Source organism: Zalophus californianus, chromosome 1, assembly GCF_009762305.2.
Source record: "Zalophus californianus isolate mZalCal1 chromosome 1, mZalCal1.pri.v2, whole genome shotgun sequence".
NCBI classification, from domain to species: Eukaryota; Metazoa; Chordata; class Mammalia; order Carnivora; family Otariidae; genus Zalophus; species Zalophus californianus.
In genome coordinates, this window is record NC_045595.1 from 142804950 (window position 1) to 142831511 (window position 26562).

Below are 26562 nucleotides of genomic sequence, written 5' to 3' on the forward strand. Positions count from 1 at the left end.
TGCAGTCAAGAAAAAAGCTTTTACTTTAATAACATGGATTTCAGGGTACAGGAGTGGGACTATTTGAGTGGCTGTCTCAACTCTCACTATGCTCACGTAGCCCACAGACTCTGTGTCACCTCAGCAAATATCTCAGCCGAGGCCAGGAGATCTTTTTAAGACCATTTTTTTGCTCTAGGCCTCCTTTACCTCATATTTGTACAGGCCTTTTGTTTTTGTGGTGTTTTGCACGTGGGTGTCTTTCTAGTTTTGTTTTGTTTTGTTTGTTTAATTTAGAAGGAAGGCTTCGCTTTCACTGTCGAATACAAAAGAGTCTGGGTAGAGGAAGAACTCTCCACTAAGAGGCCTGGTCTTGGTCCAATCCCCACAGACAATGAGTGAGGAGCTTTACGGCTCAGGCCTCAAGGGCAACTGCCAGGACCTGAAGAGTCATGGGTTTGTTGTGAGGATCAAATGAGACCATGGATATGAAAGTACTTTGCTGATTGTGTGTGTGTGTGTGTGTGTGTGTGTGTGTGTGTGTATAAATATCCACACACAAAAAATTTGTCTTGAGCACGCTGTCTGACACCACACAATGCCAATTGGTTTTAGTCTCCATGTATTAATAAGGCAAATAATGATTTGTTAAATCACCAGGTTTTTGCTAGAATGTGGACTTTATTCATTTAACAAAAAACATGATGAAATCATCTCCATTATGCTTATTTCAATGTGTTTCAACTGTTTCAACCCAAGTAGACAATAAATGAGGGTGCCATGCACGTGGTGCTTCAGTTAATAGATTAGCCAAAGTAATGGAAAATGGTGATTTGGTGATAAGCTGACATCGGCTCCCATTGTATACCATGTGCAGCCCATGAGATCCCAGGATTGCAACTCTGGATTCAGGTAAAATTTGGTTATAACTGCCCAAGGTTAATTCCTCATTCTTTCTGACTGGAAATTTGATTTCTGGACTGCTCATCCATAGAATACCACTGATTGATTAACTGTCACTCCAGTCTGTAGAAAGGAAGAGAGAACTCAGGGTTCTCCTGAACTACAAAGCTCTCTCTGTTTTTCCTACAAATTTCACTCAGGCTTCAAATTGAATTTACTCTTAAACTGAATGCATTTTATCTATACCTGGCAGGGATCTAGAAGTAAAATTATAAGATTTATTTCATTTTAATTCTATTATGATGCATTTAATCACAAATACCCCCAAAAAGAAATGATAATTTATCATTTTGTCCTGACTGAGCAATCCTCCTTCGTTCACATTCATGAATCCATAATACAGAGAGGAGACTGGATGATTAAGTGTCTGATTAGAGAAAACAGATTAACCTGGCAAACACAATAAATTTAACTCATAAGCAGGATGGCTTTATAAATGCTCACAATAACTCTCCTGTAGAAAATCATGAACCACTTCCTTCAGTCATGACTCAATTGAAATAGTTAGGGAACATAAAGCAAATGTGTGTTTATGGCTTTCTCTTTGAGACATCCAACGGGTATTAAAAGGCATATTTGATTCATCTTAGAACTCTAAAAATATATTACACAGGAAACATGTAATAAAAATATAAGCTCAAAAAAAAAAATCACCCAAAGCTACAATCTCTCAAGTGTTCTAGTTTCCACTTTGCCAGTGATTATATCTAGATCCCTCATGCTTTCCACGTCCTTCTACGTTCTCTATGTCTCCAAAGTTGCCAAAACCAGACCCAGTTTCAAACCATGCAGACCACCCTTAATTTTCATAACAGAACCTGGTTCCTTTATAAAGGCAGCTGCATCTTTACATAATTTTTATCCCACTGTGGCAAAACACATAAAATTAGCAAGCTATTTCAGCCTTTGAATCCTTCCTTTTAGCTGAGATTCCATTTAAATCAGAGTAAAAATCTAGGTTATGACTTGTTTGAAGGAAAGTCCTGTACAGAGCTCCAAAAAGTTCACTTAGCAGTCCACCAGGCTTTCCTTACTTAGCCGGCTAGTCTCCCTGGCCTCCCTTTTTTAGCAGTAAGAAAAGGGATACTCTTCATGCCCAGCTTTATTTTTAAATTTGCATGGCTTTATTCCTGGAAGCCTCTGTTGGCCTATCTGGCCTAAAAGAGGGTCAGTTAGGCCCTGCTCTGTCACATGCACCCAAGTCATGCTGAATAAGGGACCTGCAGAACCGACCTTTGGTAGGGGAAGGGCAGAAGTGGTGAGGGGGGGAACCGGCTGCCGGAGAGTGGCTTGTCTTTAAGGAAGGCCTCATCCCATCAGGAGCCAGGTAAACTTGCACTGGGAGAAACTAGTACCTGGCTGTGGAGGTGTTGGCAGGCCCTTCCCCTCTCCTTTCTCTTTTCTTTCCTCTTCCCATTCTGAAGTTGATCTTAGGCTAGAGGGTTGTGATAGGGAGGGGTCCAAAGGGAGCCGGGGTCCATGTGTGTCCTCATAGCCCTTGGGCTCTGGATAAGGTTCATAAGCCCTCACCGTGTAGGCGTGTGTGTGGTGGGAAGCAGGGAAATTTTCTAAGGCCACTCCCTCCTTCCACCTTTGCTGAGTTAAAGACCGAGATGCTTTCCCCGGACACAGGCCCTGAGGGTCCTTTCCTGGGTAAAGGAATTTGTGCAGCGCTAGAAGGGTATATACTTCTAGCGGTGCAGTGTGCATTCATGACGAAGGTACACGAACATTTCCGGGCTCAACAAGACGTGTAAATTTAGAAATTGCTGCGCCTAGCACAATCCTTGATACCATAAAAAGTTTGATGCAAGAGTATCCCAGTGCCTAGGGGCGGGGAGCGGGGGCCGAAATCATCGGTCAGGTTCTGCGCTGGGGCTGCGCTTTGACCGCTGCGCGCGCACGCGTGTGTGTGTATGTGTGTGTGTGTGTGTGTCTGCGCTTTGACCGCTGCGTGTGTGTGTGTGTGTGTGTGTGTGTGTGCGCGCGCGCGCCTTCTCGGGGCTTCTCCGAGTGAGGGGTGTGAACCCCGACGGTGGCGCGGGTCAGGATGGGAGCCGCGAGCGGGCGCGGCGGCGTCAGGGGGCGCCGGGGCGCGCGGCGGGGCTGGCGTTGGCGCTGGCGTTGGCGCTGGAGGGCGGCGCTGAGAGGTGGTGGGCTGCTGCCTTTTGACCTCTCCCGAGAGCAGATGGAGTGGGCCCGTGGCCGCTAGCCAGAGGGACTGCAGCTGCGAGGCCAGGGCGACCCCGGGACCCTGGCAGCTGCCACCGGTGGGAACGAGGCCCCTGGGCTTGAGCGAGGTGTGCTGGGGATGGCAGGGAGGACCTCTGGGCTCCCAGACAACCTTGTTTGCGCCACCTGTCAGATGTGAAAAACTCAAAGGACCAGTAGAGAGCATCCATACCCTTCTTTGTTACAAATGGAGGAACTGAGTCCACAGGGAGAGACTCAGTCCCCAAGTCACACAGCTATTAAGTAGCAGCACCAGGACTAGAAAACTGGTCTTGCTTAAGAGGTTTTTTTAAACCTATCGTTCTCACTGAATGAATAAGGATAATAAAACAAGTAATTAGTATTATAAAATATTAGATTTGGGGGATGGTGATATTGCTTTGGCATTCCGGACTATTAATATGATTTATGTGCTGGAAAAACCCAGCCACTCTGTCCTCCCTGGGCTTGGGCTTCTCATTCCCTCATTCATTAACTATTTGCTCAGCAGTTATTTGTGTCAGGCGCTCTGCTAGAAACTGAAGATGTAGAGACAAACAAGAACCAGCCCTCCAATACTGAGCGGAAGGGATTATTCCCTGGACACCAGTAACTGACGCAGGTGTGGGAAACGCAATAGGGGTTTGATAACGAGCGGTGGAAACTCCCAAGGAGATGTCATTTCCGGTTGACTGCAAGAAGACCTTGGGGAGAGGGTGGCATCTGACCTGGATCTCTAAGAGTGGGACTTTGGGGGGTATTTGGAAAGGGGCAGAGCATTCCAGGTAGAAGGTTCAGTGTTAGCAACAAAATTCCAGGTGAGTGTGAGGAATAAAGAATAGTTTGGTTTTCCTAGAATGTAGGGATGAACATATGCGGGCAAGATGGAAGTCAGTAGTGGGGAGCCTTGGAGGGATTCCAAGCAGTGGCTGAGTGAGGATGGTTCATCTGGTGGGGAGCATGGTTCATCTCCTCAGCTGTCGCGTGAAGATGTGGGACCAAAGAGCCTTGCAGCTTTGAGGAGCTGTGAAGTAGCCATTCTGGGAGTGCGGGGCTTCATGGAGCCATCTCAGTGTATGGGACCATGGATGAAAAAATGCAGCTGAGTGCGCCTGGGTGACTTAGTTGTTAAGTGCCTGCCTTCCGCTCAGGTCATGATCCCAGGGTCCTGGGATCCCTGCTCAGCGGGGAGCCTGCTTCTCTCTCTCCCTCTGCCCCTCCCCCTGCTTGTGCTCTCGCTCTCACCATCTCTCTCCCTCTGCAAAATAAATAAATAAACTCTATTAAAAAATTTTTTTAAAATGCAGCTGAAGTGGGAAAAGGTCCAAATCTAATTGGGAGTCTGTGGGACTAGGGATGGTCTGTGGTAGTGTTTAGGACTTCCAACAGCATTGCCTTCTTGGGAGTAGTTTGTGGGAAAAGTGCTCTTAGTATTCCTGTAACACAGGTGGCCTCATGGACATGAGCAGCAGGTAATCAGCCTGTCCCTATCTGTGCAGGGGACAGTGATATCTTTAGATGCATCCAGAGGGACCAAGAAGGAGCTTTAAACAAGGTAGCCTATTTTCACAGTTGAAACAAGAAATTTTTTGTACAAAGATTACAGATTTACCTTCATGCCACTCTTTATTATGAACTAGACAAATAATTCTGTGCAAATGAACTATTAAAACCAAGTATTTTTTATCTTAACGGTGACACAGATTGTAATAGAGGCCTTTATAAATGTATCTTTCATTAGTTCTGAGTCATCTCATGTTTATGAAGCACATTTTCTTGTGCCCAAATGAAATGGGTAGATGTAGTCCATGTAAATCAAATTACCCAAGCAGACAGGTTATAGCCGTCTATCTAAGGTCTGAGTCTAGGTGCCTTCTAGATGCTTCTAGCCCCACCTTGACATCTCTCCTGAAGAAGATTAGGGATTCCCCAAGGTCCATTTCCCATTACTCTCTGGTTCTGCATATAAATGTTTAAAAACTTTCTGTGTTGTTACATGAAATATACATTCTGTGTGCTTTCGCAGCTTCTCCATGTGATGGGTTTCTGAGAAGAGGGAAAATATGAAATGTTGTTTAGTAGCAATTCCTTTGGTTAATGATGTTAATCAGTAGTATAAAGAAGGAGCGTGCAGGCAGGAATAAGAAGACATACCTGGAATTGAATTCTATCTCTGCCACTTACTACTTTTGTGACTTTAGGTCTGATAGGTAACTCATTGGAGCCTCAGGTTCCTCCTCTGTAAGATGGTGATCATGATACCCAGCTCACAATTGCTAACTGGTCCAACAGTGCGCTAGAAGTGCTGCAGAAATGTCAGTAATGGAGGCAGTACAGTGTGAATGAGGAGAAGCAGATAGGAGCAGGAGCCTCATCTTGGAGGTAGGCTAATCTGGGGCCAGGTGTGCGTTCTGCCCTTTCTCACTGTGTGACTTTGGGAAAGTTCCTGAACTGCTTGTGAACATCATAAGCCTCATCTTTAAAATGGGGGAAATAATTATCTCTACTTCATGGTGTTGATTTGAGGATTACACTTAGCACCGCTCCTGGGAAACAGGAGAGAACATTAGAGCTGAAAGAGACCTTACAAGGCCTCCTACCCTAATCACCCTCGCCTTCCACCACCACCGTGGGAATGTTATTTTTATCAACCCTGACTGTATTTAAACATTCCCAGTGACAGACTGCTATCGGCACAAGTTGCTCTATTCCATTGTTGGATCACTTTCAATGAAGTTTTCCTCATACACAGCTGAAATCTGCCTCAATATTTGTCCTCTTCTAGGTCCTGTATCTAAAAAAAGCATTGGTTTCTTTTTTTTACTAATATTTTTGTTTTTAGATAACTGTAGATTCACATGCAATTGTAAGAAATAACACAGAGAGATCCCTTGTACTTTTACCCAGTTCCCGCAGTGGTAATATCTTGCAAATTGTAGTGTGATATCACAGACAGGTTATTGCATTGACGTGATCGAGATGCAGAACATTTCCATCATCTCTAGGATCTCTCGTGTTGCCCTTTTATAGCTACACCCATTTCCCTCTCACCACTTCCTTAACCCCTGGCAACCACTATTTGTTTTCTATTTCTATAATTTTGTCATTTCAAGAATGTTCTATAGTTAGAATCATACAGTATCTAACTTTTTGGCATTGGCTTTTTCACTCAGCATGATTCTGTGGAGATTCATCCAGGTTGTTGCATTTATCAATAGTTTGTTCCTTTTTATTCCTTAGTAGTATTCCAGGGTATGGCTCTACCACAATTTAGAGCAGGTGACCTTTTTATAGATCACCTTTTTATAAGGTCACCTGGGCTGTTTCCAGTTTTTGGCTATTATGAATAAGCTGCTCTAAACACTCATGTACAGGTTTTTGTGTAAATACAAGTCCTCATTGTCTTCAGTCTCTGGGGTAAAGGTCTAGGAGTACATTGCTGGATCATATGGTAGTTACAAGTTTTTAAAGAAATTGCTGTATTGCTTCAAGAGTGGCTATGCCGTTTTATATTCTCACCAGCAAATGAGTGATATAGTTACTGTGCATCCTTGCAAGCATTTTCTGTGGTCTGTATTTTTTATTTTAGTTCTTCGGATAAGTGTGTGATGGCTATCCCATTGTGGTGTTAATCCGCATTTTCCAAATGGCTAATGATGTTTAACATGGCTTACTTGACATCTGTGTCTCTTCTTTGGTGAAATGTCTTTGTGTCTTTTGGTCATGTTCTAATTGTGTTTTTGCTCTTTTACTCTTGAGTTTTGAGAGTTCTTTATATGTTCTCAATACTAGGCCTTTCTCAAATATGTGGTTTGCAAATATTTTCTCCCATTCCGTAGTTTGTCTTCTTGAGCTTTTAACAGGATCTTCTGCAGTGCAAAAGTTTTACATTTTGAGGACATCAACTTGTCAGTTTTTCCTTTTATGGATAGTACTTTTGGTATCAAGACTAAGAACATATCTACCCTAGATCCTGGAGAGTTTCTTTTATGTGCCCCCCCCCACCATGTTTTATAGTTTTACATTTAATTCCATGATCTGTTTTGAAATATTTTTTTGCATAAGACATGAGACTTATGTAGAAGTTTGTATTTTGTTTTGTCTGTTGTTTTTTTGCAATGAATATTCAATTGCTGTCACACTATTTGTTGAAAATCTTTTGTAAAACAGCATATGACCTTTGGCAAGTCAAATTATCCACCTGTTACTATTTCCTCTATCTTGAAAATGAGGGGCTGTGCTAGGACTAGATGGGTGTTATTCAAGCTCCATTCCTAGAATTTCTGGGGCCCCAGAGAACCTCAGTAGCAACAGCAATGAGAAGCAGATGGGATTGCCATGCTCCTTCCTGACTTCATCCAGGGCAGAGCTACTTTTGCGTTTTATATTTTTGTGGGTTCATCTGATATTTGATTTAATTCAGGGCCCTGCTGCTAAAAACAGGTTTGGAGAGCAGTGGATTAGGTAATGTCTGACGTGCTTTTCTGCAGTAAATTGCTGTGATTCTAAGCGCTTGGTGCTGGAACTCACTTTTCCCTTACATGTTAGCCTCCAATCTCCTCCCTTAGTTTCTTGAGTGGTTACTCATATGAAATGTTTTCCTTGTTATCCCACCATCCTTTATTATAAATATGATAGGCTTCATGAAATCAATTAACTTACATTTCATAAATCAGTTTACAAACTATATGTCAGAATTGAAAATGTGTTAAATATATTAAAGTCATGCAGTGGAATATCCGTTTCACAGAATTATTGTGGCTGAAAGGACAAGAAACTAAAAAAAGCCATGAGCCACTTTCTCAGCATTTACAAACAGCCACCTCTGCTTTACCATTCACCTGTCTAGCTCTGGCCAGTTCACAAAGCCTGGTTACTGCAGCTCACCACCGCTGCCCCAGCATCGGGAACCGTTTTGTACCCACACAGCCATACAACCACATTTTTCATTTTCAGTACAATACTCAATAAATTACATGAGATGTTCAACACTTTATTATAAAACAGGCTTCGTGTTAGATGATTTTGCCAACTGTAAGCTAATGGAAGTGTTCTGAGCATGTACAAGGTAGGCTAGGCTAAGTTATGATGTTTGGTAGGTTAAATGAATAAAATGCATTTTGACCTATGATATTCTCAACTAACAATGGGTTTATTGGGATGTAACCCAATGTAAGTGATCTGTATGAAGGTTTCAATGGGTATTTTCCAAAAGTTGGCATTAGCTACTGTATATTTTTTTCTATAAAATGGAATAACAACATAATAAGCTCAAATAGTTGTTTAAAAAGTTAAATAGGGTTAATTGAGATAGTGCATTTGAAAAAAAAAAGTGTTCACTACAAAGTGCTCTCTGTTCAAAGGATGATGATTATCGTAAGCTTGGCTAGGTCCCTGAATTCTAGTAGGCAGCTGTGTGTGCTTGCTGAATCCTATTCATGGGAAATGTGTTTGTTTATTTCATAGTATATTATCTATTTTTCCTTTTAGTGCCCATGTGGCCAAATTCTGAACTCCATCTTAATAAGACTCAAACATATTTGACAGAGTGGTTAGACTTAATGGTTTCCATAAAGTTGTTTTAAATAGTTATTTTTCAACAGATGGACAGCTTACATTTGGCTGCATTTCTGTGACAGTGTGAAGATTGAAGTTTTCAACAGATGGCACACAAATACTTGGGAAAACACCCTCCCAGTATTAAGTGTTGTAAAAAAGATTTTTAGAGTGCCAGAAAAATGATAGTCTGTATTCCCAAGTCCTTAGCCTATGCTATTATGATTATAATTTAGATGGTTTGGAAATTTCCCTTTCTGGCACTTGGATTTATTTTGTAAATGAGCATATCTATATTAGAGTGAGAGATGATGAGAAACTCTGCTGTCAATTAGAGAGTCAACATGGATATAGCACTAAATCTCCTTTTGAGTATTGATGAATGTCTCTAGCTTCCGCCTGCTGAGTCATTCTACTTCCATGCCATACATACAGAGAAAATGTAACCTTCCATAAAAATCAACCGTCAGAGATTTATATGTTCTTTCTGAAAAGTATTGACCTAAAAGGAAAAAGAAAAACTTCACCAAACTTAGAATTTTCAGACATATTCATCAGCATGGTGAACTCCCCAACTTTCCAAGTTGTCTCACTTCTACAATGGCTCCCTTACCCTGTTTCTGGAATCAGTAAGTAAAGAATCAGACAGTGAGTGAAGCAGTAGAGGAGTAGTGGAAATCTGTGGGATGTTTGTGGTTGTCACATGACAAAGAGCATTTACTGATGTTGAGTGGGTAGAGACTGAAGTGTCTACTCCTGCACAGTACAGTTTGACACAAGGAAGAAGTGTCCTGTTCCTTACAGTATGACTGAATATCTGGCTGGCCACTCATCTGAGCCTGGAACTTATCTCTGGTTAAGTTAAATGATAGAATAAGTTTGCAATATAAGGTATTTTTTTGCACAGAATATCAGTATCCACTCATTCCCTCTTCGTTGATTTTACTGTGCTGATATATGAAAGGCTGAAAGACTTCTCATCTTCTGCTTCTGAATGCTGACTTTTTCATGCTAAGTAAGTGCAAGCATATGGACGCTTTATTCTAGCTTTTGGTACAGTCACGGACTTAGTGTTTACATAAAATGGATATTATTATAAATGTATTTCCCCTTTCTATTCCAAATAGGGCACCCTATTAATACTTCTGGAATTTTGTATATAGGTAAATTATATTATCTATGAATTTCTGCATCTAAAGAGAGAACTATAAAATGCTTAGTATTATAAAGGAGCCCTGGGGTTGATCAGGATCAGAAGCATTGCTGTAGAAAATCAAGCAATTAACAGATAAAAATCTTTCTCACGTCTTTTTCACTTGTGCGCGCATAATTCAGTGTTGGAATCATTCAAAGAAAAGGACAGTGGTGTAAGTTTAAAGTCTTTAATAAGGAATGCAATCCCAATAAATTCTGTATTCTTATACTTCTATTGTCGTCTTAAATGGATTTTCTTTTGGCAAGTCATGTCAGCTAGATATTCTTTGTGTCTGTCATTGCAGATGGCGTTTAATGATTGCTTTAGTTTGAGCTATCCTGGTAACCCCCAGCCAGGGGACTTGATTGAGGTATTTCGTTCGGGCTACCAGCACTGGGCACTGTACTTGGGTGATGGTTATGTTATCAACATAGCACCTCTAGGTAAGGTTTGTTTCCAGCAACTCCTGAGAGCTTTTGAGTTTTCTTGAAATGAAACAGGATGAAACCAGAGAGGGAGACAAACCATAAGAAACTCTTAATCTCAGGAAACAAACTGAGGGTTGCTGGAGTGGAGGGTGGGTGGGAGTGTTCGGGTGGCTGGGTGATGGACATTGGGGAGGGTATGTGCTATAGTGAGCGATGTGAATTGTGTAAGACTGATGAATCGCACACCTGTACCCCTGAAACAAATAATACATAACATGTTAATTAAAAAAATTTGATTGGTGTATCTTAAAAAAAGGAAGGAATCATGAATGAAATCATGCAATAAAACAAAATAGAAACAAAATATAGAAAGTAGATAAATCTATCTGAAAAAGATTTAGGGAAGGACATACTAAGACCAAAGTGGCATTGGATAAATCACAAAGACCAATTAACATTAAGATTTAAAACCTCTGGATTGGAAAATAAAAACACAATTAAGACATAAATAATCCAAGTCATTGTCTTTATATATCACACAAATTATTTCAATTTGTTCAACATTTACTTATAGATTACCCAGTATATGCCAAATGCTATTCTAGATGCTGGGGATACATAAACACCCAAATCCCAACAAACAAATGGGTAAAGAACTATGAACAGTTTGTAGGAGAAGAAAAGCAGAAACCAATACCTATCTTTAAAGGTAGTAATCTGGGAATTGTATAATAAAATAACAGATTTTATGACTATCACATTAGGAAATATTTAAGAATGATAGCAGTCAGTGTGGATAAGGCTATAATGAAATCAAAACAAGGATACTGTTGAAAGAAATGAAATTCACTAACATCATTCCTGAAAACAGTTTAACAATATGTATTAAAAGTCTTAAAAGAGTTCATGTGCTCTGACCCTGTAATTGTACTTCTATGAGTTTATTCTTCAGAAATATTTATAGAGATGTAGAATAACATTCTTTATAGGAGTGTTTACTTCTATCTCATTTATAACAGTTTAAAAAATAGACAATAACAAAATGACAAATTTGGTGAGGATGAGGAGAAAAAGGGAACCCTCCTGCACTGTTGGTGGGAATGCAAACCGGTGCAGCCATTTGGAAAATAATGTGGAGGTTCCTCAAAAAATTAAAAATAGAAATTCCTATGATCCAGTAATTTTACTACTAGATATTTACCTAAAGAAAACGAAAACACTAATTTGAAAGGCTATATGTACCCCTCTGTTTACTGCAGCATTATTTACAATGGCCAACACATGGAAGCAACCTAGGTGTCCATCGACAGATGAATGGATAAAGAGGATGTGGTACACACACACACACACACACACACACACACACACTGGAATATTACTCAGCCATAAAAAAGAATGAGTTCTTGCCTTTTGCAACAACATAGATGGACCTAGAGGGTATTGTGCTAAGCGAAATAAGTCAGAGAGAGACAAATACCAGGTGATTTCACTTATTACCTGTGGAATCTACAAAAAAAAAAAAAGCAACTCACAAAAATAAGCAAACCAACAAGCCAGAAACAGACTCATAAATACAGAGAAGGAATGAGTAGTTGCCAGAGGGGAGGGATAGGGGGATGGGTGCAATATGTGAGGGGGATGAATAGGTACAAAAAAGAAATCAACAGTGGATTAATGTTCAATAGGGGACTAGTTAAGCAAATTATGACTTTGCCACAGATTAGAATATTCTGTGTTTGACAGAATTCTTTAGTTGCAAGTAACAGAAAACAAACACAAATTAGTTTAACCAAACAGGCAAATTCATTGCTTCACTGAGGGAAACTACAAAAAAGGATAAAGATGGTACTGGCCTCAGGGATGCCTGGATGTGGGTGCTTGACCATGATTATCAAGCCTCACATCTGCATTTTCTTTCTATATGTTGTCTTAATTCTCTCAATGTCTCTCTAGGAAGCTGAACCAATAACCATGAATATCCTCCGGCTCTCATTCTTACACTCCTGTGACACAATAGGAGAGAGCTAATCCCTGCCTGTTCCAGTAGGAAATAGCATGGAGAACAATCCTAATTGGTCTAGTGTGGATCCCGTGCCCATCACTGGATCATCCCAGTGCCCAGGAGAATGAGATACTATAACTGTCGCACACAAAATCTTTTCCAGAAAGAAACAGACAGTTGTGGGATGGGCTGCTGGATAGGCCAACAGCTACTATAATGGCCATTAAAAAACCTTATTTCTGGCCACATTTAATTGCATGAGAGATAATCTTGCATGATATTTATTTGAAAATTCCAGATTAAAAGTGCAGTATATAATATGATACCTAGTTTGCAAAGAAATAATATATACACGTGAATGCACACATACACACGCATCTGTATACATGTGTTAATAACAGACATAATAGAAGTACATCAAAATAATAACAGTTAATTCTGGGTGGGTAGATAATGGGTGATTTATATCTACATATTTATGTAGTTTTTTCTGTACTTCCTAAATGTTTAGAAATAAGCACAAATTAATATTTTTTAAGAAAAAATGTATGCAATTAAATAGACTGGAACACTTTTTTCTTCAAGTTACCCTTAAAAAGAAGTGTTAATAATCCTAGTCTTACTATTTTGGAAACATCTGAGAATTTTTAATGAAGTGGTTTTTGCAACATTTTGAGATATTTGCCTCATGTTCTAGAGTAATGGAAATAGAAATGGCAATAAAGTGACATTTATGATAAAGAGCCATTAGTTTCTGCAGAGTCTAGTGATTAACACCAAGCAATGCTACATTCTTTCTGCAGTTTTAACATCTAAAAAATAATAAAGAGACTCTTCTGTTCTTATTTTCATGCATTAAGCTCCATATTAATGTGGTTCTAGCATGGAGCTTTGATCCTGTAGACTGAAATCCAATTCCTGGTTCTGTTGTTAACTACTCACATCATATTTTGCAACCCAGTTTACCTCTCCAAGCTTCAACATCCTCATCTGTAAATTGATTGCATCAGACTAGTTTTTTAAAATTTTAGTAATTCTAACTAGGAGATACATGCTTTGAGAACTTTCAATGTGTAAGATATTAACTGGAAATGCTGCTTGAATGAAAAGGAGCTTGGAAGGTAGGAAAGAATGAGTAGAAAAAGGAAGAGTGTCTAAGCACCAGTTATATGGAGACTCCCCCTCTCATGATTTACTTGAACAAATAGCCAAGCATAGCGGTCTCGAGCAGATGGAGAGGGACCAGGGCCTGATGTTAGAGCTGAACACTGAACAATCATCTGTCCAGGCTCAGATACTGACAGTGGCAGCCAGAAGACAATGGTCCCTGGCAGTCTAGGCAAATGCTTGGCAATTAAGGTAGCTAAAACGGAGTGGCAGGAGGCGGGGCGTATAACAGGTGGGTGGGTAGGACATAGCCTGGGGCCACATCTAGTGGACAGCAGCTACTAGCTTAGGTTCCGTTTCAGGACTTACTTTCTTGGCCAAAAGGAACTGTCAAGACAAAAGCAGGGCCCCAGTTGACCCTAGCTGACCCTTTAGAGGACTGAGGTACCATGTAAATTTGGAGCCAAGTTGAAGCCAAGTTGAAAGGACAGGTGTAAAAAGCAGAGGAAGGGGTAAGGAGCACAGATTTGACACTGGGATGAGCTTACTAATCATAATGCACAACTGTCGAGGTCCAGAGATATTTGTTTGGAAGGGTTCAGATGCTGAAAAAGCGCATGTCTTATAGAAAAAGGTGGACAGTGATCTTAAGTGTACTATGCTAGGAATATACACCAAGATCACTAACAATAATGCCAAGTGATAGAGATCTTATTCCTCAAGGGTGGTTAGTTTTCTTACCCAGTCGGCTCTATGGACAGATACAAATTTTCAAAGGGTTTCCTTATATTCTCAGTCATATTGTATTAAGTGTTATTGATAAACTACAGAATGAGTTGTTCAGTCTGGCAAGATTAAGTGGCCTCTGGTTTGGTGATAAGTTAGGAACAGAGCTTCCTTCAGTGGCTTCAGTGACTCCATCACTTCCAAGGGTGAGGCATTGCAATTTCATGGCATTGGGGTTCACTGGGTTGTGTCACTCGATCTTGCTAACCAGAATTCTCCTTCTAGAGGATAGCATTTCTGCATCATTTACAAGCGCCAAGTCTGTATTCAGCCGGAAGGCCCTGGTGAAGATGCAGCTGCTGAGGGATGTTGTGGGAAATGACACATACAGAATAAACAATAAATATGATGGGACCTACTCCCCTCTCCCTGTGGAAGAAGTCATGCAACGGTCAGAGACGGTTATTGGACAGGAGGTGGAATATGACATACTTGTCAACAACTGTGAGCATTTTGTGACTTTGCTTCGTTATGGAGAAGGAGTTTCAGAGCAGGTGAGTTTTCTTTAGAAGATATATAAAATATGCTTCTTACATTGGAAAAATAACTACTGGCTATAAGATTCCCAGGCTGCAAACAAAATGGAAAGGACAAGAAAATATGAGAACTCCAAAGGATAAAGGAAGGAATTGAGTTGTCCACGGTCATGTAGCAGGTTAATGGCCAAATTAAAGCTAGAACGTGGACATCATGAATTTGGGACTGGAAGGGACTTGAAGCAGAATCAAGACCATAGCTTTTCTGTCAGTCTTAATGCCCTCTGTCCTTCAGGGTTTTGTTTTGTTTTGTTTTCCCATTTCCCTGCCGCCCGTACAGCAGTCTCAAATCAGTAACTTCACACACTGAAAGGAACATTCTGAAAAGAAGGTTGACGTTTTTAAGTGGGAGTTCATTTGCCAAAAACATAGATGGTAACTCTGGGATTCTTTTCCATTAGCTGAGAGAGGCCAACTAATGACAGACATATTTTGGTGGGTTTGAAAATGATTTCTGTCTCCTTGCAACGCTAGTTTCAAAGGAATTTTGTGCTTTTAAGCAGATCCTTTGATTCATTGAGCTTTTGGATGATTTTTTTAAAAAAACGGATCGATTATTTTTAAAATAGCATGCAATGTTGTCATTTCTCACACTATTTTGTAGCATGGCAGATTCCTAACTAAAAACATGCTTGATTCATTTGCCTTCTTTGTACCTATCATACCACAAATCCAATTCCAACATTGATGTTTTAACCTAAAGATTTATTACAGTGATATAAAAGAATGAATAAAGGTTCCCAGTATCTTGAAATGGTTGAATCCGTTATATAAACGTCTATTCTAAGGAGTGAGTTTACAATTCTTCTCACAGAAGCTTGGGAAGATAGGAAAGGGACCATAATGAAAGGATACATTTGTTTTCATTAGGAAATAATTTAATTGGAAATTCATTTTTACTAGGAAATACATTAACATCATGAATGTTCTATTCACATGTAACAATAAATTGCTTCTGAACCAGAACAGAGGATATCCACACAAATTCCTGCTCACCTTCGCATTGAAAACTAGTGGTAGAGCTAGGAAATGGAATCCATCCCTCTCCTTTGTAAATGGTAAAGTTGTCCACTGTGTTCAACAAGCAATTTTTTTTAATGTGACTTAAAAAAAAGGATTAGAACCATCTTTTTGCTTTCACTCTAATTTACAATCCCTCATCTTTTCACCTTTCATACCCAGAATCAAGACCCATGAAAAATTAATCGTTCCTCAACAACTAGAACTGTTCTCTAGCAGGTTCTGTTGAAGACAGTGACAGGCTTTAGAAGCCATCTAAACTTTGGAATTCTGCTGACTGGAACTAGAACCTCCTCTTCCCCAGGTGTTAGCTGGGTGGTTTAGGAAACATTGTTTATCAGTTTCCTAATCTATAAACTGGGGTTTGGAGGATTATAGGAGATGTTTGAAGTCTGTTAGCACACTGTATTACATATTATCCATTCCCGAACCAGTAAGACTTAGATGAATATTATTTTTAATTACAATATTTTTAGAATTTTATACATCTTTGTTGGTACTCTTCGATAAGATGTTCTGATAGAAACTATAGCACTTGTATTATTATTTTCATTACGATCAATAATTAATAGTAATATTACTAATAATGGCTAATATTGAATTCATTTTGGATCTCCTCAGGGCTTTGGGGTCTTGAGCACAGAACTGTTTTTTGGGGGGGAATGGCTATGTATTTCTCCCAATTTAAAAAACTGCAAATGCATTTAAAAAGATTAGAAAGGTGGAAGGATTGAGGCCCCATCTTTTTCTTCTTTGTGCTTTTCTGTATTTAAAAAACAATAATAGACCTTACATTTTAGAGAAGTATACAATTCACAGCAAAATTGAACTGGAAGTTTAGAGAGTTCCCTCGTAGCTTCCCCATCAGCCATGTACACAGCCTCCCCCACCATCAAGAGTCCACATCAGCGCGGTATACTTGTTACAAAAGATTAACCAACACTGACACGTTACCCACCAGAGTCCATCGTGAAGGAAGCCAGAATATGTCACCCCAAAATATGTAGCATAAGGATTATTTTGAGCTGAAGGCAGTTGAGAAGCAGACCCTAAAATGGGACAAACATTTTCAAAGGTGTCCCTCTTCCCTTCTCTAGCAGGAAGGACAAACGTAAATCATCCAGGACAACTAGTGGTTACCATTAAGATTCTTCCTAGCCTGGAGAGGACACCAGAGGAATCTAAATGACAACTTTAACTAACTAGCCTTTGTCATTAGTTTCCCATATATTTACCTTCCCACGGTCTGCTGCCCCGGGAAGCCTAAAACTGCTTTCTTTTGTCCTGTCATTACTCTACAAATCTATTGTTCTTTTTTTGAAGATGCTATATAACCCTGAATTCTAATCCACCTCTTTGAGTTACTCTTCCCTGAGTTTCTCCCATGTATATATATATGAGATGAACCTGTTAATAAACTTCTTGGTTTTCTTTTGTAAAGTTGTCTTTTATTAGCAAGCCTCAGCTGAGAAACTAAGGTGGACACAGGAAAAATTTTGCCCCTCCTAAAATAGTTTACATTAGGGTTCACTCTTAGTGTTGTACATTCTATAAATTTTGACAAATGTATAGTGACATATATCCATCATTACAGTTTCATACAGAATAATTTTCCTGCCCTAAAATTCCTCTGTGTTCTGCTTGTCTATTCATCTTTCCTTCCCTCTAAACCTCTGGCAACCATTGAGCAGTATGCATACTAAGCAATATGCATGTAAAATTCCTCCCTGTCTTTTCATGGTTTGGTAGCTCATTTTTCTCTATCACTCAATAACGTTCCATTGTCTGGATGTACATTCACTTACTAAAAAACATCTTGGTTGATTTCAAGTTTTGGTAATTATGAATAAAACTGCTGGAAACATTTGTGTGAAGGTTTTTGTGTGGATATGGATTTTCAGCTCCTATGGGTAAATACCAAGGAGCATGATTACTGGATTGTATGGTAAGGGTATATTTAGTTTTGTAAGAAACCACCAAAGTGTCTTACAAAGTGGCTGTACCTTTTTGCATTCCCACCAACAGTGAATGAGAGTTCCTGTTTTTCCACATCTTCTTCACCATTTGGTGTTGTGATCATTTTGGGTTTTAACCATTCTACTAGGTACATAGTAGTATCTCATTGTCTTAGTTTGCAATTCCCTAAACGTATGAAGTTAATCATCCTTTCATATGCTTCTTTGTCATCTGCATACCATATTTGATGATGTGTCTCTTGAGATCTTTTGTCCATTTTTAAATTGGATCCCTTGTTCATTTTCTTTTTGTTGAGTTTTAAGAGCTTGTGCATATTTTGCATAACAGGTCTTTATCAGATCTGTTGGAAATGTTTTTTTCTAGTCTGGCTTGTCTTTTTTAAAAAAATTAAATAGACATTTTCCACTGTTACAGTCTTAACGAGATATTAAAATGTGCCTATCTTTGTGGGAGATGGCAGTGACCTTGAATAGGCCTGGACAAGCTGACCTACGATACACCCTGACTGTGCTTCAGTGCATAGCACTGTGGCCTTGGAGTCAAAGGGGAAGAAGAGTTTTAATAAGCCCTGCAGTCATCTGTGACCCAGCTACACTATGTCAGGACACAGCACTCCAGATTCAGTTAATGTTTCATTGGGCAGGTATAGATCCTCAGAATGAGGCCTTTATTATGTCCCACAGTCAGAAAACCCTGTAAAGAATAAAGTGTGAGGAGTCAGCTTAGATGACTTTATAATCCTAAGTAAGTTGTGAAATAAAAGCTCTTGTTCGTAATAGTTCACTGAGAACATTCTGGGATGTTATATTCTTGCAGGTCAAATCCCATTACACATAACTCCAAGAGTTATGTCTGAATTGCTCAGAATTTTGCCATCTAGACTAGAACTTGTCATAAGTGTTTGGGATTTGGGAAACTGCCTACACTGTAGGAAGTAGCTTCCTTGTCATCGTATCTGGCCTATGTGCTGTCAGGGGATTTTGGTTTAGGATCACATTTCTCTCCCCAGGCCTCTCAGATCTGTGGGATTTCTCTCACCTCTTGTGTTTCTAGTTGCTGACGGAGACCCAGTGGGTTAGGTCTGCATTTAGCTGGGGCCACCCTACCCCCAGGATCCTGCCACTTTCCCAGACTACGCTTTGACTCCTCTTTCTGAAGACACCCATTGCACCGTCCTATCTGTTCATTCCCTGCCGCATTTGCCCATATCAGACCTTCTTGGGATCTCCGCATCTGCCTGAAATTATATGAGGGTTAGGCTTGATTTATAATCCTTGATCCCTGTCTGATTACTGATTTTGTCCCTCTTTGGAATTTTGTCCTATATCTCAGATCTTCCTGTCCCTTTGGCTCCCCATGTGCTAAGTGGGTAACTCTATGCTGCGGCAAATTCTGACTCTTCCCTGGGAAATAACTTAGGTGGTGACTCATTAAAAAGTATGAATAAAATAACCAAACAGAGTTAGAATTGTAAACTAAAATAGGAGTTGTCAGTTGTTTGCCAAAGCCATTCTCCCTGGCACCTGGGGATGGTGGCAGAGCAGGGAGCTACAATGACAGGCCTTGTCCTTACAGACCACGGGATGGTGTAATGGAATGAATACTCCTGTCATTGTGCTTCTTTTTTGGCCAGGCCTCTGTGGTCTGTTTCCAACAGGGAAGCTGCAGTTAGGGAGGTAGCACTGTGTGGCAGTCTTGTGGGGGTGGCAGGCTATGTGGGGGAGGCCTGTGGGTTAGACAGAAGGCATGCTCAAACGTGAGCTGGGTCAGGATTTCCAGCGTTTGGGTGGGTCCCTAGAGTCATTGGGGAGAAATGTTTTGCTTTATTTGAAAGCCTCATTCTTAAATCCTGGAGAACAACTGTTGTTTTCAGAATACCTGATGATTCTGAGGCATCCGAATGTGATGACCTTTGGGTCATAAAATTGCACTCAAACTCATGCAGATGGAAGGCAATATTAGCTGAGTGCCATGAAAATCATGAATATTCATTAGATCCCTCATCATGAGGATGATTAATACCTTTAAAGCTATAAATGTCTGAACTCCTTTATGGACAGTTGAGCTTGAGAGTGGTTTATTTTAGTTTGTCTACATGAGAAATTAATTTTTAACACAATAGTTAACATCACTATTGACTTCTTTTGAAGTTTGTTTATCAAAATAGAAATTTTATCTACCAAATAAGAGCTTCTAGGTATTTAGCTTAGATTACATCTCCGAATTATTTTGCTAGTAGACATTCTCAAGTCAGGAAACACACACACACACACACACACACAAATTTTTCACCCTGATATAGACCCAACCAAACCAGTGTGTATTTAGGAGGTAAGGATTGTTTAGAGGGGAAATACATGGTTCATGACTCAACCTATATCTAAACATCTTGCTGGTATGACTTCAGGCAAATCACTTAACTCACCAAGTTTTGCAAAACAGGAATAATACTACCTCCCAGATGTACTACCATGATTATTAGGAATTATGCCATAATGAGTTATAAATTGTTGGGGGCCATAAAAATATGAGGATATATACTTCTGTGTATTTAACTATATCTTTGTCATAATTGTAAAAATTATAAATTTATTTATGCATACACAATTAAATTTTGCATAAAGCTTTAAATTTATCCTTTGTACATTGAAAGGTCTTCAGTTTAGGAAACAAGCTAAAGTTTGGGTTTAGGACAGAGGTGCCTTTAGAATAAGATGTGTTTTTTGTTTGTTTCTCATTTCTTTATAGGCCAACCAAGCGATAAGTACCATTGGGTTTGTGGCAGCTGCTGCTGGTGCCTTTTCACTCCTGGGCTTGTTTCCAAAAAGACAAAGAGCAAAACACTATTAATCATTTACTGAAGAGATATTGGAACTGAAGGAATTTGTGAGGAGGGGAAAAAAACTGGGATGAATACTTATTTTTCAATGCATCATTATTGTTCCAAATTCCAGTGATGGATGGCAGGCTCCTTAATAAATTGTTTACTGATATTATCTCATCATTGAGCCATGGAAATTTTTCTCCCTACTAGCAAAGATTTGCTGTGGCAGCTTAAACAAGAAGCAGTAGCCTTTTGAGCAAGCCAGCAGAGGATTTTAACAAAATCACATCATATTTTATCTTCTACCATAAATAGTGTTTTCCTTTTTCCTGAGGGTGGCTATTTTGTACTTGCCAGAGGAATGAAGAATGTCTATATGTGATTTTAAAAGAAATGTTAAGAGCCCCAAATTGTTGAGATTGACATCTAACTTCATATTCCTTTTCTGGTCAGAGAAGAAACTAGGAAATTGAGCATTTTGTTAGGCAGTTTGGGGAGCTCTGATTAACAATCCATTTGAGAGTGCGCTCCCATGTCCTAGTTCCTGTGTAGATGCAGGTGGAGTCGATGGGAGACAGCATTCTTTGCTCCTGTTTTAGATCCAGTGACTTCCCTGGGAGTGACTCATTTGTCAGGAGTATGTGACAAGCAAGAGTGGGCTGTTACTTCTACAGAGCTACATTATTCCCTTTGGATTTTGAAGTATTTCAAGGGTTTGACCCTTTTAACCTTAGCAAGAGATCATTTAATACAGGTTTAAAGTGCCATATTTAGAAAACAATATCCTGTGTTACTGTTTAAGGCTTTTACTGTAAATTAAGGAGTGTCATGATTTTATTCTTGCATTTTATTGATTATATGTTGAATGAAACAAATTCCTTTTTAATACGTTCCCAGTGGAATTCTTGTTGGCAGCAGGTGGAGAAAAGTGAATGCAGGTCTCTATACCCTAGGATTGTATCAGACGTTACAACATTACCCTACAAACCACACAACTAGCCAATGACATCCTTCTTGTGCCATAATTAAAAGCATGGCATTAAATAAAGGAAAAATTCAAGTAAGTGGGGGTGGGAAGATATGACCAGGGAACTAGGAACGTGGTAGATAAACAGAAGACTCAGTGAAAGTCTTGGACCTATTAAGCTGATGTAGATTTTACCCAGGGGCCAGAAATATTCTATGGTCTAATTGCATCATTAAGAGTAATGATGACAGAAGGCTAATGTGCTACAGTCACGGCCAGTAGAGACCCTATCTTTCTTCCTTGTTCCCTGACTAATCTCTTCTCTTTCTTATGATACCAATTCTGTCTCCAGATAACCCCCAAATTCCCTCTTCCTCCACTGGTCCTCTGGGAGGTGTGAGTGTCTTCTACCAGATACCATGATCCAAAATGACCCCTTCATTTTTATTCTAAATTAAGTTTCCTGTTCCTTTTATGTTCTGCATTCAAGTAATAGTAAACAAACAAACAAAACCCCCAAAAATCAAAAAAGATTTTCTAAGATTGTCAAATAAGGGTGAGTTCGGTAGCAGTTTAATGTGTTACCTTTCCCAAGGTGTACTTACCTTTTAATAAAAGATGACTGCAGAGGACAAATCTTACCCAAGGCAGGAGACTCTAGTGTGGTGGAATTACCATGCCAGCCAATGGGGGAGGAGAGGGAGTGGAACTGGAGCAGAGAGGACCTCCTAGGATCCTCAAGGCAAACCTTTCTAGAGAACTCTAGACATAGCCACTCCGGAAGACAGTCCTAGCTATGCTATGTCACAAATGCACTTTTAAATTAAATTCGAGGATACCTTTTTCACATAGGTAATGTTCAGACTCCGTTGGTTTTCACCCTGAGAGTAAAGCTCACAAAGTTAGTCATCAGTCTTCCCATAAAAATGGCCAGTCTTGATGATGGGCAGCTTAAGACTATTTACGTTTCCTATAGGTAATCATTGATATGTGGTCATGCTCATTGTGCTTTTATCAAACATTTATTCCAAGACTATTAAGTACTTTTAGCAAAGTCAAGTGTAGAGTTCAACTTTATTATATAACCCTCCACACACAAAAAGGTGTGTGAAAAAAATATCATCATCTATCAGATAACAAATAGGTTATTGGGAAAACTAGGTGGGAGAAGCTGTACATTTGTTGAATAAAGATTTTTTAAAAAAATCTTGTTATGTTATCTAAATGTCATGCTGTATCAGTCGAATCTCTGATTCTAAAGGTCAAATTACTAAATACAGATATGCCATTTCAAGGAACCCGAGCTGTCATATATTTTAGGTTGACATACATTCCTTAATTATAATCTAAAAATCTTTTTCATCTTTTGATCTTTCATTGGTAGTCACTAAATTAAACACATTTAAAAATTAACATTCTCCAAAGCTGTGCACCCAAGAAAAGGGTAAAAACTGAGGGTTGCTGGAGTGGTGGGGGGTGGGAGGGATGGGCTGGCTGGGTGATAGACATTGGGGAGGGTATGTGCTATGGTGAGCACTGTGAATTGTGTAAGACTGTTGAATCACAGATCTGTACCTCTGTGACAAATAATACATTATATGTTTAAAAAAAAAAGATAGCAGGAAGGGAAAAAGGGGGGGAAATTGGAGGGAGAGACGAACTGTGAGAGACTATGGACTCTGAGAAACAAACTGAGGGTTCTCGGGGGGGGATGGGTTAGCCTGGTGATGAGTATTAAAGAGGGTATGTACTGAATGGAGCATTGGGTGTTATATGCAAACAATGAATCATGGAACACTACATCAAAAACTAATGATGTAATATATGGTGATTAACATAACAATAAAAAATTAAAAAAAAAACTAATGATGTAATGTATGGTGATTAACATAACATAATAAAATTTTTTAAAAAAGCAAATAAAATGTAAATATAAAGGGTTTATTCTTATAGGAATTGGCATTTATGCTACTGGCTTGTATAACATAGTATATAATAATATTTAGGGTAATGCATTGCTGAAATGTTAAAAACATTTTTTTCAATCCTAAAGATTCCAGAATTGTAAAAGCATTATGGAATCCATACATCACAGTATTAGGCACATAATTGGCACTCACAGAATGGAACTGGCTAACTAATTGCCTATGAGCCATTAAAGATCTGTTAAATTGGCAAAATCAGATTTATTGTTATAAGGAAAGCCTAGTAGCTAATTTAAAATGTTCACTAGGGATATGTGTCCTCTCCAGGTCACAGTGAGGTTGATATATATTAAAGGTAATAGTGTGCAGAATATATCTGCCGAGGATGTACCTTTTCTTGTGGCCATTAATGTGGCCATTAATAATTGATTTAGATAATGAAAAGATGAAATGGAACTTAAGGTTGTTTAGCAGCTTGATGATTGTCATGCTGTAGATACAAACATTATGGGTCCCTTCCCCAGGATTGTTTTTAAGATGAGCAATGCTGAGATTGAACCAACTTTTCAACCCAGAGCTTGAGGTTTAATCTGTCAGTAGCGAAAAATAAATAGAAGTGCCATGCTCCTTTAAGTGAAAAGTACATTTTAACAGGTTATCCCAGTATCTTTGTGATTTTCTTGTTCTCTGACCCCAAAACAATATACTTTGGGAGATGCCAACGTTGGTGGAGTTTGCTTAGATATAAGCTGTGCCCAAGCCAAGATTATATGCAATTAACAGACATCTCCATCACTCCCCACACCCACACTTACTACAGTTAGAGTCGACTTTTCTGAAGTAAATGTCAATTCTTGTTTCTCTGTTAAAGCCATACAAAAGAAGCAAAAAAAAAGGAATTTTGTGACCTTGGGAAAAGATATGCACATAAATGATCTTCGCAAGTGAATATAAGGTTAAGTAAACTTGTGATGATTTATTGAGAGAAAGGCTTTCCCCCCAAATTCTTTTATTTCTGGAGATGCAAATAAAAATATATTGGTGAAACTTTCAAACATCAAACTCTTCTTCAATTTTCCTTTGTTCTACCTATGTTCATACTCCTAATTTCACTACTATGAGAACTTGTGCATTTTAGCCAGGATAATGCTATGCAATGTGAATAGTTTATTAGAAAAAAAAAAAAGGTAATCCAGGACATACATTTTTTTCCCTCAATAGCAGAGGATACAGTCCAAATAGGCATATTTAAGGTTCTCTCTCTTTTTTTAAAGATTTTATTTATTTATTTGACACACAGAGAGAGCGAGAGAGAGAGAGGGAGAGAGCACAAGCAGGGGGAGCAGCAGGCAGAGGGAGAAGCAGGCTTCCTGCATAAGCAGGGAGCCCGATGTGGGGCTCGATCCCAAGACCCTGGGATCATGACCTGAGCTGAAGGCAGTGGTTTAACCAGCTGAGCCACCCAGGCGCCCCTAAGGTTCTCTTTTGCAAGGTTCAATACATTGATAATGCACTTTGAACCCTCTGATGGAGAGAGAAAGGTTAAGGATAGACTATCATCACTTCTCCAAATGGGTTTAGTTTCAGGGAATAAGGAGATGGTGTGAAGCATGTACAACAATGATTCTGATTACAGCCTCGTCCAAAAATGCTGTTCTGTGGTTTGATCTCCCAATTCGACTTTTGCTCTTGGAATCTGTTCAGGGTCCTCAAAGCTGAGATTGATATAGAATCCATTTTTGCCATTACCTGAATAGTCTGTTCTGTGTGTGGGAGGCCAGGTGGAGTCTTCTGCCAGCTTTTTTTGCCAGTTCTTATATTGACTTTTAGAAGAGAATCCAAATTCTTTTTTGATCCATAGCCAGAGCCTTCGGTTTTGAAGGATGACATCCTGAGAAATCAGGAGGAGTAAACAATCAAACTATGATTCCACTTTGCCCTGCAGCCAGGTTGCTCACCACTGCTCTCTGTTCCCCCAGGCCTTCCTCTGAGATGTGCTTAGTACCGCTGCTTCTGTGGCAGCTTCTCCTTCCTGCTGTCCCCACGATGTCTAGCAGCTCCCCTCGTTCTTTCCATTGAGGAGGAAGAGTGCTTGTGTTTATAGAAATCTGCCCAAAGCTTACAGCGTTTCATTTCTACAGATTTCCTAGTTAAATTCTGGCTGCTGATTCACTTAGAATTATTTTACTGCCAGACTGAAATGATAACAAAATAATGTACTCAAAATCAAGGAAAGAAAAAAAAAATCACTGCTACCTGCCACGTGCCACATAGGAGGTGCCACGTAATGGTTTGCTGAATGAATGGATGAACTCCAGAAACCAAATGGGTTTTGCTTTCCATTTGGGGGGGGGTGTTCTTTTTTTTCTTTATAATAGAAATGGTCAAATTTTGCATTCCACTTTTGGTTATGCTAGGCTTCCTGTCATGTACAATTTGTAGCTACGGTCTTCTTAATAGTCACCTTTAATGATCAAATACCATTTTTTTCAAATTGCTGTATAACTATTTAAAGCAAACAGCATCTCTATTTTTGAACTCATGAGTTGAATTTAAAATTTTACCACCAGAGATAATACTATAATGAATAACTTCATACATGTAAGTTTTATCTCTCCTTTTGGATTATTTAAAAATATATATAGTCTCAAAAATGGAATTCTTTAAAGAGTATGAGAAATTTTACACTCATTGTATACAATTTTATATGTGTGTGTGTGTATTTTTTAAAATTTGGTCGATCCCTTTTTCCAAGGGATTTACAATACATGAATCTTTTTTTTTTTTTAACAGTCCCTTTGGAAAAAAATAGTGTCTGAGCCTTTCACTGAGTAAGTGAAGTCATTGAGTGACACTGAGTAGAAGAAAAATGCTATAGAGGAAGACTTTCAAGGGGAAGAATTGACTAGAATGAGCAATGGCTTCCTTTCTCTCTTAATTAAGGAAACCCTTCTGAAGATAGTTCTTCACTCAAAAGGTCTCATTGAATTTTAGAGCTGGTAGGTCACCTGGTCTTGTCTCTACTAGCTTATGAGAATACTAGAAAAGTACAATACAATGCCTTCATGGGAGATAAAGTTAATTTG

The 26562-nt window shown here is 39.3% G+C and overlaps 2 protein-coding genes across 4 annotated transcripts in view; one reads left to right on the forward strand and one right to left on the reverse strand.

Annotated features, from left to right (window-relative positions):
• The first annotated feature begins 3044 nt into the window (after positions 1 to 3044).
• PLAAT1 (phospholipase A and acyltransferase 1) lies at positions 3045 to 20818 on the forward strand. 2 transcript variants are annotated; one of them, XM_027586206.2, is made up of 4 exons: positions 3045 to 3212; positions 10209 to 10347; positions 14453 to 14721; positions 20509 to 20818. In XM_027586206.2, the coding sequence occupies exons 2-4, from the start codon at positions 10209 to 10211 to the stop codon at positions 20608 to 20610; spliced, it is 510 nt and encodes a 169-aa protein (XP_027442007.1). In that variant the 5' UTR covers positions 3045 to 3212; the 3' UTR covers positions 20611 to 20818. The 2 variants fall into 2 exon arrangements, with proteins under 2 accessions (XP_027442007.1, XP_027442006.1); XM_027586205.2 differs by having other exon boundaries at positions 3045 to 3242; positions 20509 to 20812.
• A 4050-nt stretch (positions 20819 to 24868) lies between these two features.
• The window catches only part of ATP13A5 (ATPase 13A5), a 115175-nt gene continuing 113481 nt past the window's right edge, over positions 24869 to 26562 (reverse strand). For both annotated transcript variants that reach the window (XM_027585599.2, XM_027585598.2), the window contains one exon: positions 24869 to 25367. In XM_027585599.2, the coding sequence (XP_027441400.1) occupies positions 25107 to 25367 (261 nt within the window). In that variant the 3' untranslated portion in view covers positions 24869 to 25106. The remainder of the gene's footprint in view (positions 25368 to 26562) is intronic.